Source organism: Rhineura floridana, chromosome 7 (genome assembly GCF_030035675.1).
Source record: "Rhineura floridana isolate rRhiFlo1 chromosome 7, rRhiFlo1.hap2, whole genome shotgun sequence".
NCBI classification, from domain to species: domain Eukaryota; kingdom Metazoa; phylum Chordata; class Lepidosauria; order Squamata; family Rhineuridae; genus Rhineura; species Rhineura floridana.
In genome coordinates, this window is record NC_084486.1 from 39,701,860 (window position 1) to 39,715,776 (window position 13,917).

Below are 13,917 nucleotides of genomic sequence, written 5' to 3' on the forward strand. Positions count from 1 at the left end.
GGTATATATCCAGAAGTCATTTTCAGGGAGACCCTCCATCTAGCAATTTAAAAAGAGATAATTTCATCTGTAGTGAGACAGATAATTGATGGGTCATCTTTTGCAAACCTTAACATTCTGAATTGTGACCAAATCATGCTTTTTTCTGACTATCATGATGTGGAGATAACTGCGTAAACACCCAGACAGTGTCTCCAGCGTCTCAAAGACAGAGCTACTGTGACTTGCCCAGCTATATGCTCCCCTCTCTGAGTCTTCAGTCACTCCTCCCACCCTGCACTCATCCACTCTTACCATCTCATTTCATTAATACTTCTCATCTTTTGATTTTATTCTCCCCCCCCATTTCTATAAGAAGGGCTTCATACTGAAGAAGTGACAGTCTGGTAGAAAGATGTTTCAGGTGAAAGTTACTGTCCTCTCATACAAGAAATTCATCTAGGGTAAAAGAACGCTTGTACAAGGGGGTTGAGGGTGGATCCCATTAATAAGAATATAGATTATTTGAATGTGTAACACATATATTGGCCTCACGGTGGCTTAACTTCCTCTTGCAAGCATTGCTGGTATAATAAGGCAGTTTGTTAGTCTGCTAGGGATTATTTGGAAAGCACCAGTAGTTGTGCTACACATGAGCTTGGATTTGAACTACAGCAAGCAGTATTCTGTTCATGGAACAAGACTTTTCCATCTCTTCCTCACTCTCTACTGCAGTTCCCAGCAATCCCTCAGAAGCCAATCCTGAAGGTCAGGAGAGCCTCAGGAATGGTGTGGGATAGAACAGTGGAGACTGCAGATAGAGGTGAGAGTCAGTAGAAATCACAGACACCGCCCTTCCCTTATGTAAACTGAAATGCCTTTCTGCTTTGAAACCAAAACATGGATAGCAGTGCATGTAGGTACCCTTTTTTAAAAAGCCAATTATAACATGCAACTAGGGCAAAACTTGGTATATTAATAGGACTATGCTACCAACCATGTGATCATGATGGTAGCTGTGACTTTGAATATTGAAAAGACAACGAAAATATTAACCGCCAACTTCACCTACCACCTGCTGAAATCCAGGATCTTGGTTTGACCTAGGTGCCAAGGGCAGCAGCGAACCAACTGCTGTTCACAGCGTTTAGCACTTCTAAAGTTTTGGTTTTGCTGTTGGACTGTATCTGTGAAATTCTTAAATTGTAGATGTCACCAAAAATAACTCTGCTCACAAATAATGAGGGAAGTCCTGTGCCATAATCGAAGCAGCCAAAAGTAAATTACATTTTTGAGAAGAGAAGTTGTTGCCAAATACTTATGAGACAGAAGAGGCAAGGAGAATTATTGATTCCATTTCAGTGAAAAGCTTTTCTGTTTTAGAGGTGACCTGATGAGCCTTACCATGCATAGAACTAATCTGAGTGTTTAGGGAATAAGATTTGGCCCAGCCTTAGGCCTAGCTGTTCACTTTTCCACCCTAGTTGCTTGGTCTCCTTCCTGTCTTGCCCTCACTACCATAATGTTTGAGTAGTACTGCTCAAGTTGCTTCTGCTTTAATATCTTAGAGTTTCTTCTGACATATTACAGTACCAGTGTCACAAAGATGGTTTTGATGAGATGCTGATTCGTCTGACTTGTTTAGTACTCATATCTGCATTCCCTGCCCAGTTTTCCTGGAAGCACCACCTCCCCTCCTGACTTGTCCATTCCCAGCAGCATGTGCTCTTGTTTTGTCATGTGAGAAGTGATCAGTCCTGTCAGATTGGCACTGTTAGACAGAGTTGTCTTGCTTTACTTTTATCAACATGGGGCTGTTAAATAAAGTTTTCCCAACACAGAGTTTGTAGTATTAGATATAATATACTGGTTGCAAGAAACAGGAACTGTGTTTCAAGATGAAATGTTCCATAACAGCTAAGTTCTAGTGGAATTCCTTCCGAGCACTGTCTTGCTTGGGGGACAGCTTTTTGTGTCAATCCTTGTGTTCATTGTTTTGGTGTCATAGGAAATACTGGAATATCCTTTTAAGGCTACTTTGTATATTATTATTTATGTGCAGAAACATAATTTCCATGCAGGAAGATGTGTATAACATAAAAGCATGAAAGCTAGAGCAGATGTGCCTTTCACCCAGATGTATAGTAACTCCCCAAGTTCCTAGTGCATAGGCACATGACAGGTAAAAAAATCTTCACTACACATTTTCAGTACTACAGTATGTGCATGTTTTCTACTGAGATTTTACGGGCAGGAAAACTAATTGGCCCCATATGTGTCCAAATACCAGTAGCGAAAAGCAAGGAGCACAGGAGGCAGTGATAGTACTTGTTGAATTGGAGTTACGCTTGCTTCCATGGGTGTGTTAACTTAGTTTACGAGCAATACTAAGATTGCCACTAGTGACAAAGAGGTGTTGGTACCATTTATGCCAGCAAGTACTGGTGGCCATGTGGCAGGGGAGGGGAATCTGTGGTCCTCCCAGATGTTGCTGAACAGCAATTCCCGTCAATCCCAGTCAACGTGGCCAGTGGTTGGGGAGGATGGGAGTTATCCAACAACATCTGGAGGGGCACAGGTTCCCCACCTCCACCATTGAGCAAACTTCTTGACGCTTTGTGAGGCAAACTGAGCCTGTACTCATTATGTTCCCTGAGGTTTCCAAAGGCAGCTTTTTTTAAAACTGCCTTTAGAACTTGCCTGACCACTCTTAACTTATTTGTGTATTCACCTAAAATACCTTTCACCAGGTACTCTGTCTTGACCATCATACATTTCGGACAATATTCATATATGGTGGAGTCCCTTGCCTAATATCAGAAGACCGTCGCACTCTGAGTCAGATCACTTAATATATAAAATACACTAGCCTATTGTTCATTCTTATCAATACATTTCATTGTAAAGCATAGGATGCTTGCATGTTTGAAAATGGAAATGGATTGCCTTCAAGTCGATTCCAACTTATGGTGACCCTATGAATAGGGTTTTCATGGTAAGTGGTATTCAGAGGGGGTTTACCATTGCCTTCCTCTGAGGCTGAGAGGCAGTGACTGGCCCAAGGTCACCCAGTGAGCTTCGTGGCTGTGTGGGGATTCGAACCCTGGTCTCCCAGGTCATAGTCCAACACTCTAACCACTACACCACACTGGCTCTCACTTGCATGTTTATATAGGCAGTTTTATGTTGCCTTGATCAAATATATAAATGGGCCAAATGTGTAAGTGCAGTTTGTGGCTCATACACGCTGCTCCAAAGCAACTTTATGGTCTGTGTTTTGGCCTCAGATATGGGATTTGTTTAAAAAAAAAAAAAAGTAAAGCTTCCCAAAGCAATAGATTAAATTGTGAAGGTAGGGATAAAGTGAGGGACCCTGGTCTTCTCTCTAAGGTCAGAGAAGAGCTGCATATGAGACATCTGTGAGCATAATAAGATAGGCTAGAGGTTCTTATGAGGAGAGGGGGAATGTGAAGTATGATGGGGTTGAATTCTAAAGTGGATGGAACCTTTGTGCTCCACCAGCCAAATTTGTGCAGGATAAATGCACTCTTGCAGAGAAACCTCTTTGATCCTTATAGAATTGGTGGGAGTGACTTCACCCTTCTTTTCTTTTTACCCCAAAAGTGATTTGGGAAGAAGAGCTCCTGCTTTCTTATGATACATGGCTTTAGGACCCCATTTTTGGTCTCTAATACCAGTGCTGAGATTACACCTCAGTCAACAGACCTTTGTATGCAAGGAACAGGCTGGATGAACACAGTTGTGTCTGCACACAAGGATCTCTGCATGCTCTCCTGTAGAACACATTGTTGGTACTGGGTTGGTGCGGGCAGAAATTAGTGTAAATTTAGAAGGGAGGTGTAGGTTCAGAAAGGTTGAGAAACGCTGACTTGGACCAAATTTACATGAAGCTGGAGAGGCTTTTGTCCGTAGGAATGCAAATAATAATAATAAAAAACCTTATTCCAAACACCAAGCGGAAGTGGCAGTGTATCACATGTTCAGTTTATTTACCCATTGATGTGATGAACTCCTCCAGGTTTTGATTGATAATAATAGAGTTGCATATAGTGTAGATGCAGGGATAGGGGGTAGGTCCACAATAAGACCATTAACAAAATGCTGTATAGACTGTAAAGGCCCTTCCAAGCTTTCTGTACCATTTTGAAAGGTTATTCTGGCCTTTCTTAACCTGATGCCCTCCAGATGTTTTGGAGAACAACTCCCGTCGGCCCCAACCAGCATCGCTAATGAGCATAGCCAATGGGAGTTGGAGTCCACCAACATCTGGAAAGTACCAGGTTGAAGAAGGCTGGTTTAGGCATGCCCTGTCTTTTGGAGGAACTTTTCATTAGGTATGAAAAGTACACATTTTTGGAACATTTATCTGTAAACCTGTGACTGACTTGCTTATGTAGAGTTGCAAGCTGGTATTTACTTTCATTTAAATCCAGACATAAAAGCTTTCTCAGAACAGATAGAAACAATTCGTTTCATTTCAGTCAGTGAACCATATAGAACCACGTAAGTGTTCTTTGACTTTTTTCTTCAGGGTGCTAAGTATTCTGAGAACAACAGTAGTGCTAGGTTGCTGGCCTGGATATCTCAACATCAGATCTGTTTCCTAAGATGTCTACTACCACCTGATTCTGGAAAGCAAAGGTTAATTGTGTGTACTAGTTCCGTCACTTTTCACCTATGCATGATTCAATATATTTTGAGATGCTTCTTGGATATATTGAAGCACATTGATATAAAAACACACTGTAGTTTATAAAACATCTATGTTTATATTTCTTTGTCTCAATAGAGAAGATTAGAGCTTGCAGGTATTGGCATGGTTCAAAAGTTGTACTGTCTTCATCTCTGAGCATTGTCTGCTGTTGTATAACTGCTGAACTGACATGTCAAACTTGGCCTGTCTTATAGATTTCACTGAGACTTAACAAAGGCAAGCCAAACCTGAAGATGGTTTGCTGAAATTTACTGCATGCAAGGTTCTACATATTTTAGTTTGCATTATCTTGACAAAATTTACAATATCTAATTTTTAAGTAGAAACACCAACTAGTGTTTACATTAATCTTAATAACCTTCACATTAATTGCTTGGTAATGCATACAAATTTGTAATAATACTGAAACAATATAGTTATAATAGGCCAGCATGGAATATGAAATACCATATAGGAGTTGGCTTCACTGCCTTCTTGGACTTGCAAGTCCATCTTCTCTTAGATACTGGGATTATTTTATTCCAGTTTATTATCTTAATATATTTGTACATAAAATGCCAGTACCTCTTTAGCTATATTAAACCAATTAGACCAAGCAGCCACTGATCTTAACAAATGGTGAGTACTAAACTCTGGCACCTCCATTTGGCCTATTACATTTTTGTTGTTCCTGGGCTATGTTGCAAAACTGTTGTACACCCATGTTAATGGAAGCCTCTGTTTGTATTAGTGGGAGATGTAGGATTAGCTCTGAATTTAGGGAAGCAGAGAAGAATGCAGTGTGGTCATGGCCTAATAGTAAAATTAGATTCTGAAAGATCAAGCTGAGTACTTAGAAGAGATGTGAAGGACTAGAAAACAATTTGAAAAATTCAGAGGGATTTTTTTCTTCCTTCTCTTGCAATGATTCTCCCCGCCTCTGCTTTTCCAACAGATTTTGGAGAATGCTGAAAAAAAGGTATTGAGAAATGTTTTCTCTTTTGGAATGAGTGGAATCCTTTTTAGTAAAAGGCTTTACTCACTCAAAATGCGTAGCATGCTGATTCTCTTACATAAAAATCTTCAGCATTAGACTTATAATTTCTGTGTATGTTATAGGCGTATACAACACTCAGATTGGCTAGTACAAAACAGTCCAGTCCTATGCATTTTTACTCTAAAGTAATTCCAACTGAATTTCAATGGTTAATGTGGTTGTGTGTATGTACCTATTTAAGCACCATTAAATAGAATGGGTCTTAATTCTGACTAAACATGCATAGGATTGCTCTGCAAATTTCAGTAATACTGAGTTATAAATGGTACAAGGAGTTGTATTCAACTAAGTCCTACTCAGAGTAAAAAGGTAAAGGTGTCCCCACACTTGTAGTGCGAGTCGTTTCCGACTCTTAGGGTGACGTCTTGCGACATTTACTAGGCAGACCGTATATATGGGGTGGGATTGCCAGTTCCTTCCCTGGCCTTTCTTTACCCCCCAGCATATGCCGGGTACTCATTTTACCGACCATGGATGGATGGAAGGCTGAGTGGACCTCGACCCCTTTTACCAGAGATTCAACTTCCACCTTCCGTTGGAATCGAACTCCAGCCGTGAGCAGAGCTTTCAGCTGCGTTACCGCTGCTTACCACTCTGCGCCACGGAGGATCTTTACTCAGAGTAGACCCATTTAAATTACTCAACCTGTTAGTCATGACTGTTAACTTCATTAATTCCTGAGTAGGAATAGCATTGAACACCACCCATTTATGTTGTTGAAGCAGTACAATTGATGTGATTTAATAAGGCAATTGCATATATTTAATAAATATATTGCATGTATTTCAGTTTTACCAAATATGTCTTTCTGAGGGACAGAGGGGACGTTTTTTCCATGGCTTCAAAATTTCTGGCACTTTTATGTTTCTAGTCCTGGGACTTTCTGCCTCTGTAATTCTAATGATGAAAACTCTTGCAGTGTAGAATGTTTGGAACTGAAACTATTGATCAGGATTTTATTTTTTTAATAACAAGCGAAGTAATAATCCCAGTGTTTTGATTAGCCTTTGATTTTTAGGAGCTTGAAAGAACATGGTTGTCCATATCATGTGTGTCACTTTAAACATTAGTTTTCAGTGTGCCTTCGTTTGAAATGAGTGGTGCCGTTCTCTGTTTCACTTTTTTCTATAAGCTTCAGTGCAATTGGAAGTTTTTTATTTTGATTCTGGTAAGGTGTAAGAAGAATAACAACTGTAAAAAACAAAAAAGAGCATTAAAAAGTCCTTCTGCTTCTTTAGACCTTTTAAGCCACGAAGATGCAACCACGCTGAATGATGTAAAGACATTGGTTCAGCAGCTGTATACCACACTGTGTATTGAGGAACACCAGCTGAATCAGGAGAAAGAACTGATTGGACGGCTAGAAGACCTCAAGCAGCAGCTGGCACCTCTGGAGAAGGTGAGAACCTCTTTTCCATTGAGTTACATTCTGAGGTCCTCTGACAAGTGAATACATCAGTGACATGGCACAAATTGCATGGTACGTTAGCAATAAACACAGCGGAAAAAGTTGAGTTTAATGTCTTTTTGTTGCAAGTAGGATTCTTAGCCCAAAGGGTAACATCCTTTATGCACTTCTTTCTGGTCTTTGTAAGAGTAGCAAACATTAAATATGTTCAAAGTGAGTTATTTTTCATCAGCAAAATGAATTTCTTGTGCTGATATTAAACATTTCAGGGTAAATCAACAATGTATTTCAGATAAAAACGTGAATATCTTTTCAAAGGGAAATATACTATACATGTCATTGCACATGCCACAGAAACCATCTGGTCTTGACTTCCTGGCTATGTTTACATAGAGTACAAGGAAGTTGAGAGTACGAAATTCCAGCACTTTTGGGAATCACCTGTAATAAATTGTCCTAGAACTGTGTGGGGTCAATGCTCTTTTTCAAGCTCTTTTATCAAAAGCCACCAAGAAAAACAAAATCAGCTAAGTTGCTATCTAGTTCAGTTTGTCCCTCCATTCTTTCTCTTTCACATTTATAAAATCTGCCACAATGTCAAGACTACCTTCATAATGTAAAATACCATGGCCCGGTTTAGATTTAACATTCTCAGCTCACTAATCACAAGCTGTAGCCAAGGTTTGTTCTAGTGTTATACAGGATTAAATGTTTTTATGTTGTTCCACCCCCTTTTTATATATGTAAAAAAGGGAGGGACCACTGGTATTCAACAGAAAGAAATGTGGCACAAAATGAATGGAAACTCAGTTATTTTGAACTTGAAAAATGTCAAGTCACTCAAGTCAACTGTAAAAAGGATTTTTATAATATCAGCATTGAAAACACCAATCAATGTATGTGCCTATTTTATGTTATATCTTCTTTGAAAAATTAACAGCTCAACATCATGCTAGTCCTGAATATTTTTGTCCTGCAGGTTAGGATGGAAATCTGCAGAAAAGCAGAGAAGAGGACCACGTGGGTGCTATGGGGAGGGTTGGCTTACATGGCCACTCAGTTTGGAATTCTGGCCCGGCTCACTTGGTGGGAATACTCTTGGGACATTATGGAGCCAGTCACCTACTTCATCACATATGGTAGTGCCATGGCAATGTATGCGTACTTCGTAGTAACGCGTCAGGTGAGATTTGCTTTTTGTTTTATTCTACCTTATAGGGAACTCTCCAAAGAAGCATTATCATAAGTATTATTTTTTCTCAGCTGTCCCACTCTTTTCTTGCAAGCTAGAGTAAATATCCTTGCATAGTTGTTCACCTTTGGCTGGTTTACCAGTGCCATCATGAAGTGACAAATATGCAACATAAAGTGATAACTTGCATGTGTGAATGGGCCACGACATATACAGCTTTCAGATCCTCTCAGTTCCGATTACTTTTCAGTTGCTAGTTCACACATGAAGTTGTCACACATTCAATCACCAATGATAGAGGTTTCTTTTAAAAAAATTATAAAGGTGTTTATATACTGCAACTCATAAAGTGGTATACATGTTTAAGCCAGTCTTTAGGCTTTCTGTTGTAACCAGTATGCCTTATAAAGAATGGTGTGGCCTGTCATTCTTTTTGGATTTCCACGCTTTTCTTCGTGTTTCTGTTCTGGACTGTGAAGGCTGTCTAGGGAAGCAGAGTGCACCAAGGCTAAAGGCAGGATGTGCAGGGAATATCCTACAGCTATTGTACAACACTTGCACATTTTTGTTTGATAGGTTTTGGGGTAACTTTCTCATCCAATAGTAGGAACTTTTCTTGAGGATGGGGCTGGCTTTCTCTAGAGCTGTTTGTGTTTCCAATAACCTATTTTTAACCTGTCCATGAGATGTCTGAAGATTTATTTTTTTTAAAAGAAGTGAAAGACTCAGGCTTATGATATATTGCCACGTTCTGATGATCTCTCTGCCCATGTCCACAGTTTCCAGGCTGCCTCTTACATTATTTTTCTAAATTCACTTCTATTAGAGCGTAGGTCACTTTTTTAGAAACCCCATAGCTTTGTAGAGGAGTGCCCTCAATACTTTTATTAAGTGTAGTAGGATACAAATTGCAGCTGTACAGTTTTAAATGTCATGGTGACATGAGTTTAGGGCTCTGAACTTTTTAATATCATTTGAGATGTGTTACACCATTAAATTGTGTATAGGATTATAGTTCTCAAGGAGTAAATATTCCAGTTCCCTAGCAATGGATCTAGCCTATATTTACTCAACAACCGCCCTGGTTCCCGGTGCAGTTTGCATGAAATTCTGATTCCAGTAGATGGTGTTGGTGTGCTAAGCAACAATTGTGGAAGGAGATGGTATGGACTGAGCAGCTTTGGTCCTTTCCTTTCCTACCCACAAAGGCTCACTGAGCATTAACTGAGCAGAGGAAATACCTTCATAAATCAGAGCTTCATTTCCTGACTGCTGTGGCTGTAATGCATCGCTGCACATTTGCCCTTTGTCAAAGCTTACTTTCTGCTAAATCCTAGAGAAGGCAAAACCAGAGATGTAAAGTGGGGAAAAAGCCCTGCCATATCTTGACCCCTGCATATGAATCTAACCATATGTAAGATGATCAGTGCGGAATTGCAGCCTCTTCATCGGTGATGTGCCTAAAAGACTTGTATTTTACCCCTCTTCATTTGATAGCCAGACTTGGTTCTTGCATGTAGATAAGCTTTGATATTCTGTGATGCATTATTGCCCGTGTCCTACGTTAGCCAACACGGAGATTAATTAAACAACAATTTGGTCCTCTTTCTTTCCAGTCCTCTTATGTTCATGTCCTCATAGTTTTTTTTTTCATTCAATCTCAAATGTCACAGGAGTATGTATACCCAGATGCCAGAGACAGGCAGTACTTATTATTTTTCCATAAAGGAGCCAGAAAGACGCACTTTGACCTAGAAAAATATAATCAGCTCAAGGATGCTATTGCTCAGGTAATGAAAATAATTCCTTAAATAATGGGAGAGTGAGATGAACTCCTCCCCCTCCCTCCACTTTGTTGGTTCTTGGTAATTGAATGGTACAGTCTCCCATATTCTCTTCTTCCCACATATTACGAAGGCACTGCATCTTATGGCAGGCCTTTATAATTTTGGCATATAGGTACAAAGTTGAAATGGCTTATTTAAACCTGCAAGAATACAGCTTGGGAAATCAAAGTCCTAGTTGAGTTTTGCAGTGACTAAAATAGTAATGTCTGTTGGACGCGTAGTATACACTTGAAATGATTGCACATGTCAGACCTCTGTTCCTCCCAGTAGATGATTATGAGCAGTTGCTACCAAACCTCAACCCTTTTGCCCACTATTTGTGAGCACAATTGCTGGCAGTTTCATGTGCTCAGCAACCCCCAGGTGGGAATAAATGTGCATTAATTTATGTGATAGGTTCAATACTAATGGCCCTATGAGTTGCCATGGCAACAAGACTAATCTATCCTTGGCCAACCTAGGGTTAATGTTAAAAATGGCGCGTCTGTGGGAATCTTACTGTCTTGCATAGAATAAAACGGGTAGGGATGAGGAGATCGTCACGGGCTGACAATTGAATCGCAAATGACGAAACAATTCCATAGTTGGAACTCTTTCGAAGAGCATTGTAGTCCTGCTGTTCTGTACAATTCTCATTTGTTTCGGTAGTCTTCAGTGAATTTCATCTGATCTTTAGAATTGCCAGCTGTTCGTTGTTTTCCTAGTTTAGTCAGTAAAACCACATTATGTCACATAGCCATTTATCATGGTCTGAAATTTCAGAGAACTTCACAGTTGGCCCAATAAAGAGTTTTTCCTCTTAATCCCATCACCAGACCCACAGTGCCTTCATCTTTTGGCCCTGTCAGACTTGGCCCTGATGGTATTTTAGAAGATAGACTTGGCAAGCTTGCTTATCTTTCTGAAATGTTGTTCTTTCTGCCACTAGCATTAATTTTGGATTCTAAAATGTAGGGTTGTTTGGTTGCATTCAGGAAATAAGTATTAGCTGGTGGGAGGTCCATATGGTCTCTAAGAGAGAAATACTCTGACACACGCTATTTTTTTTTGGCAACTTGGGAAGATGCTGCAGCTGAAATTGCTAAGATTTTGGAGATAAGTATGCAATTATGTAGAGGGGGATTATTGTACTTAATTACGTCTGTTCTTTATTTCATTTGGGTATATGTAAATAAGAACATTGTGCTTGTGTTATCATTGGTTCAGAAGATATAAAGTATTATTTTTCTTGTAGATTTCTGACAGTTATAGCCTCAACAACAAAGATCATATTACAGCAGGAATGATTAACCTGTGGCCCTCTAGATGGCCCACCTGTCGGGTATGCTTTAAGTTAGATTCTTGCATTGAGCAGGAGGTTGGACTGTATGGCCTCATAGGCCCCATCCCACTTTACTGTTCAATGATTCAGTGTTGGTGAAGCACAACACCCATCATTCCTGACCATTGGCCATACTGCCTGAGGCTGATGGTAGTTGCAGTTCAGCAACATCTGGAGGACCACAGGTCAGCCACACGTGTATTATAGCACATTGAGGGGAATTATTGTTCTTATGTCTTTGCTTTTCTTAATTTTTAGGCAGAATTGGATCTTAAGAGGCTTCGAGACCCCTTGCAGGTACATTTGCCTGTCCGACAGATCAACGATAAAGACTGATCAGCAGAGATCCTCTGAACCCTGGCAGAATTGGCAAAACTGTTCATAGCTCTTGCCTCTTTAATTAAAGCATTGCTGGTGGAAGCTGGGTGGTCTTGTGGGGGTGGAGGGCTTTTTTATCATTAAAACAGAACAAAGACCTTGGCTAGGGATGGGGCAATGTGTTCAATCAAAAGATCGGGCATTGTGGGATGTTAAGTCTTTTCAAAGGGCTTGACAAATACTGTCACATGTATATGTTCTTTCTTCCTGGATGAAAATATATATTAAAAGGTTCGGCATTTCATAAACAGAATGTATGGGGGCATATTTTTCCAGCTTTGCAGTGTCTGCCTCTTGATGATGCACCAGCAGCCTGCTAAGCTTTTTAAAAGATTTCTCCTGTTTCAAAATAATTATAATAGATAATGATAGAGCATCAAAAAAAGCGAAGAAGAGAAAAAGCCATCTTAAGACGCTGTGGCTGCAGATCCAATTGGCCCTAGTTTCTTCATTAACATGCACTCTAGATTGAACCTAGTGTGTTTGTAACATTAATGTGAAACTGCTGTTTACTTTTAAAATTACAAATCATGAGGTTACCCTCCCTGCCCAGTTTCTATCAAGAAGACGTTCTCCTTTAGTGAATGATAAAATCACTAATCAGCTTTATCAGTGTCACAAACTGAATAACCCTTGTTCTGAATATTTGATAATTGACACTTTCAATGACTTGCTACATTCTTAAACTTGAATATGTCCCACTGCCCTGGATCTGCTTCTAAATATAAATAGTGATGTTGCATGAGATAATTTTTCATATTCAGTCTTAAGGGACGAAAGTATCCCCCTACTCTCTCCACCCCAAAAACTGGTAGCAACCTGGATTATCAAATCAAAAATGTTGGTTTAAATATATATTATATTGGGTACTTGGCTACAATCATGACTCTTTACTTATACAGCTTTAGAACAGGGATAATTAAATGTGACATTTGCACAGCAGAATGAATTATGTGTCTTAATGAAATTGCCTGGTCTAGAGACTTTGTCAGAGGCCTGGAAGAAAAGACACAAGTTCCACATTAATTCACAAGCCCTCTCTTCTTTTGATAGCTTTAAAAGAGCCCTCTGCTGCCTACAGGCCAGGGTTTTTCTGTGGGGTAGCAGACTCCTTTTTATTATTTAAATATTTAAGGAAACGGCACTCATCCTCCTCCTCTTGCAAATCGACTGGGTTTTTTCTAAGCGGATCTTGCATCCTACACTGAGTGGAATCAGCCTCTTCTTATCGTCCTATTTGACAAATACTGTGCAGACAGGATGGAGGTTGGAGAAGGGCTCTGAGCTTAATTTGCAGAAAGGCCAGGTGTTTCCTACTTCTCACTGTGTCAAGGCGAGAGGCTCCCACTCTCTGGAGAACTGTGTTTCAAAGTGTACAAAATAAATATAAACCAGACGCCAGGTGCCTTGCAGATGTGGAAATGCAGACGGGATTGTTGCTGCCTCCTCTCACTCGATGGCATGTTGGACCGAGTGGATGCATGTTCCAAGGTGTTTTTCTCTCCCCACCTTTTGTTTTTCTGTTTTCAATTATTTTTGAATTTTTTAAAAAATGATTGTTTTATCCTCTTTGTATGTAGCATTTTAAAAGGGAAGAAAATGAACAGTCCTGTAGCAGAGTGCTTGGTGTGTGTTTAGGGTGAGGCAGGGGCATGAAGAAAAAGTCCTGAAAAATAAAGTAAAATATGGAACATGTAAAATCCTGTATCATTTATTAAATATGTATAAAAGAGCAATGTACTTCTGGAACAATAAATAATTATTCAGTTTTTGAACTGGTGTGTTGAAATTGCTTTGTGCCCACTTGAAGGCAGCATACCCAAGATGAAAGGGTTTGCTAACTTTGTCCTGACAACCTCTTGGGCTGCTTCCATTTACAGACAAGCTAAAACCAAAATGTCTCCTGCATTAGAAAAATCATACATGGAACATAGTTCTGTGTGGAAAATAATGTTGCTGTTGTTGTTATGTGCCTCCAAGTCGACTACGACTTATGGCGACCCTATGAATCAGTGACCTCC

General features: G+C 39.8%; 1 protein-coding gene across 1 annotated transcript in view; it reads left to right on the forward strand.

Moving 5' to 3' along the window:
• The window catches only part of MCU (mitochondrial calcium uniporter), a 123,241-nt gene extending 109,570 nt beyond the window's left edge, over positions 1–13,671 (forward strand). Inside the window, exons 5-8 of the mRNA XM_061635304.1 lie at positions 6,989–7,149; positions 8,138–8,341; positions 10,024–10,140; positions 11,777–13,671. Coding sequence (XP_061491288.1) covers positions 6,989–7,149; positions 8,138–8,341; positions 10,024–10,140; positions 11,777–11,854 — 560 coding nt within the window. The 3' untranslated portion in view covers positions 11,855–13,671. The remainder of the gene's footprint in view (positions 1–6,988; positions 7,150–8,137; positions 8,342–10,023; positions 10,141–11,776) is intronic.
• Positions 13,672–13,917: the final 246 nt, after the last annotated feature.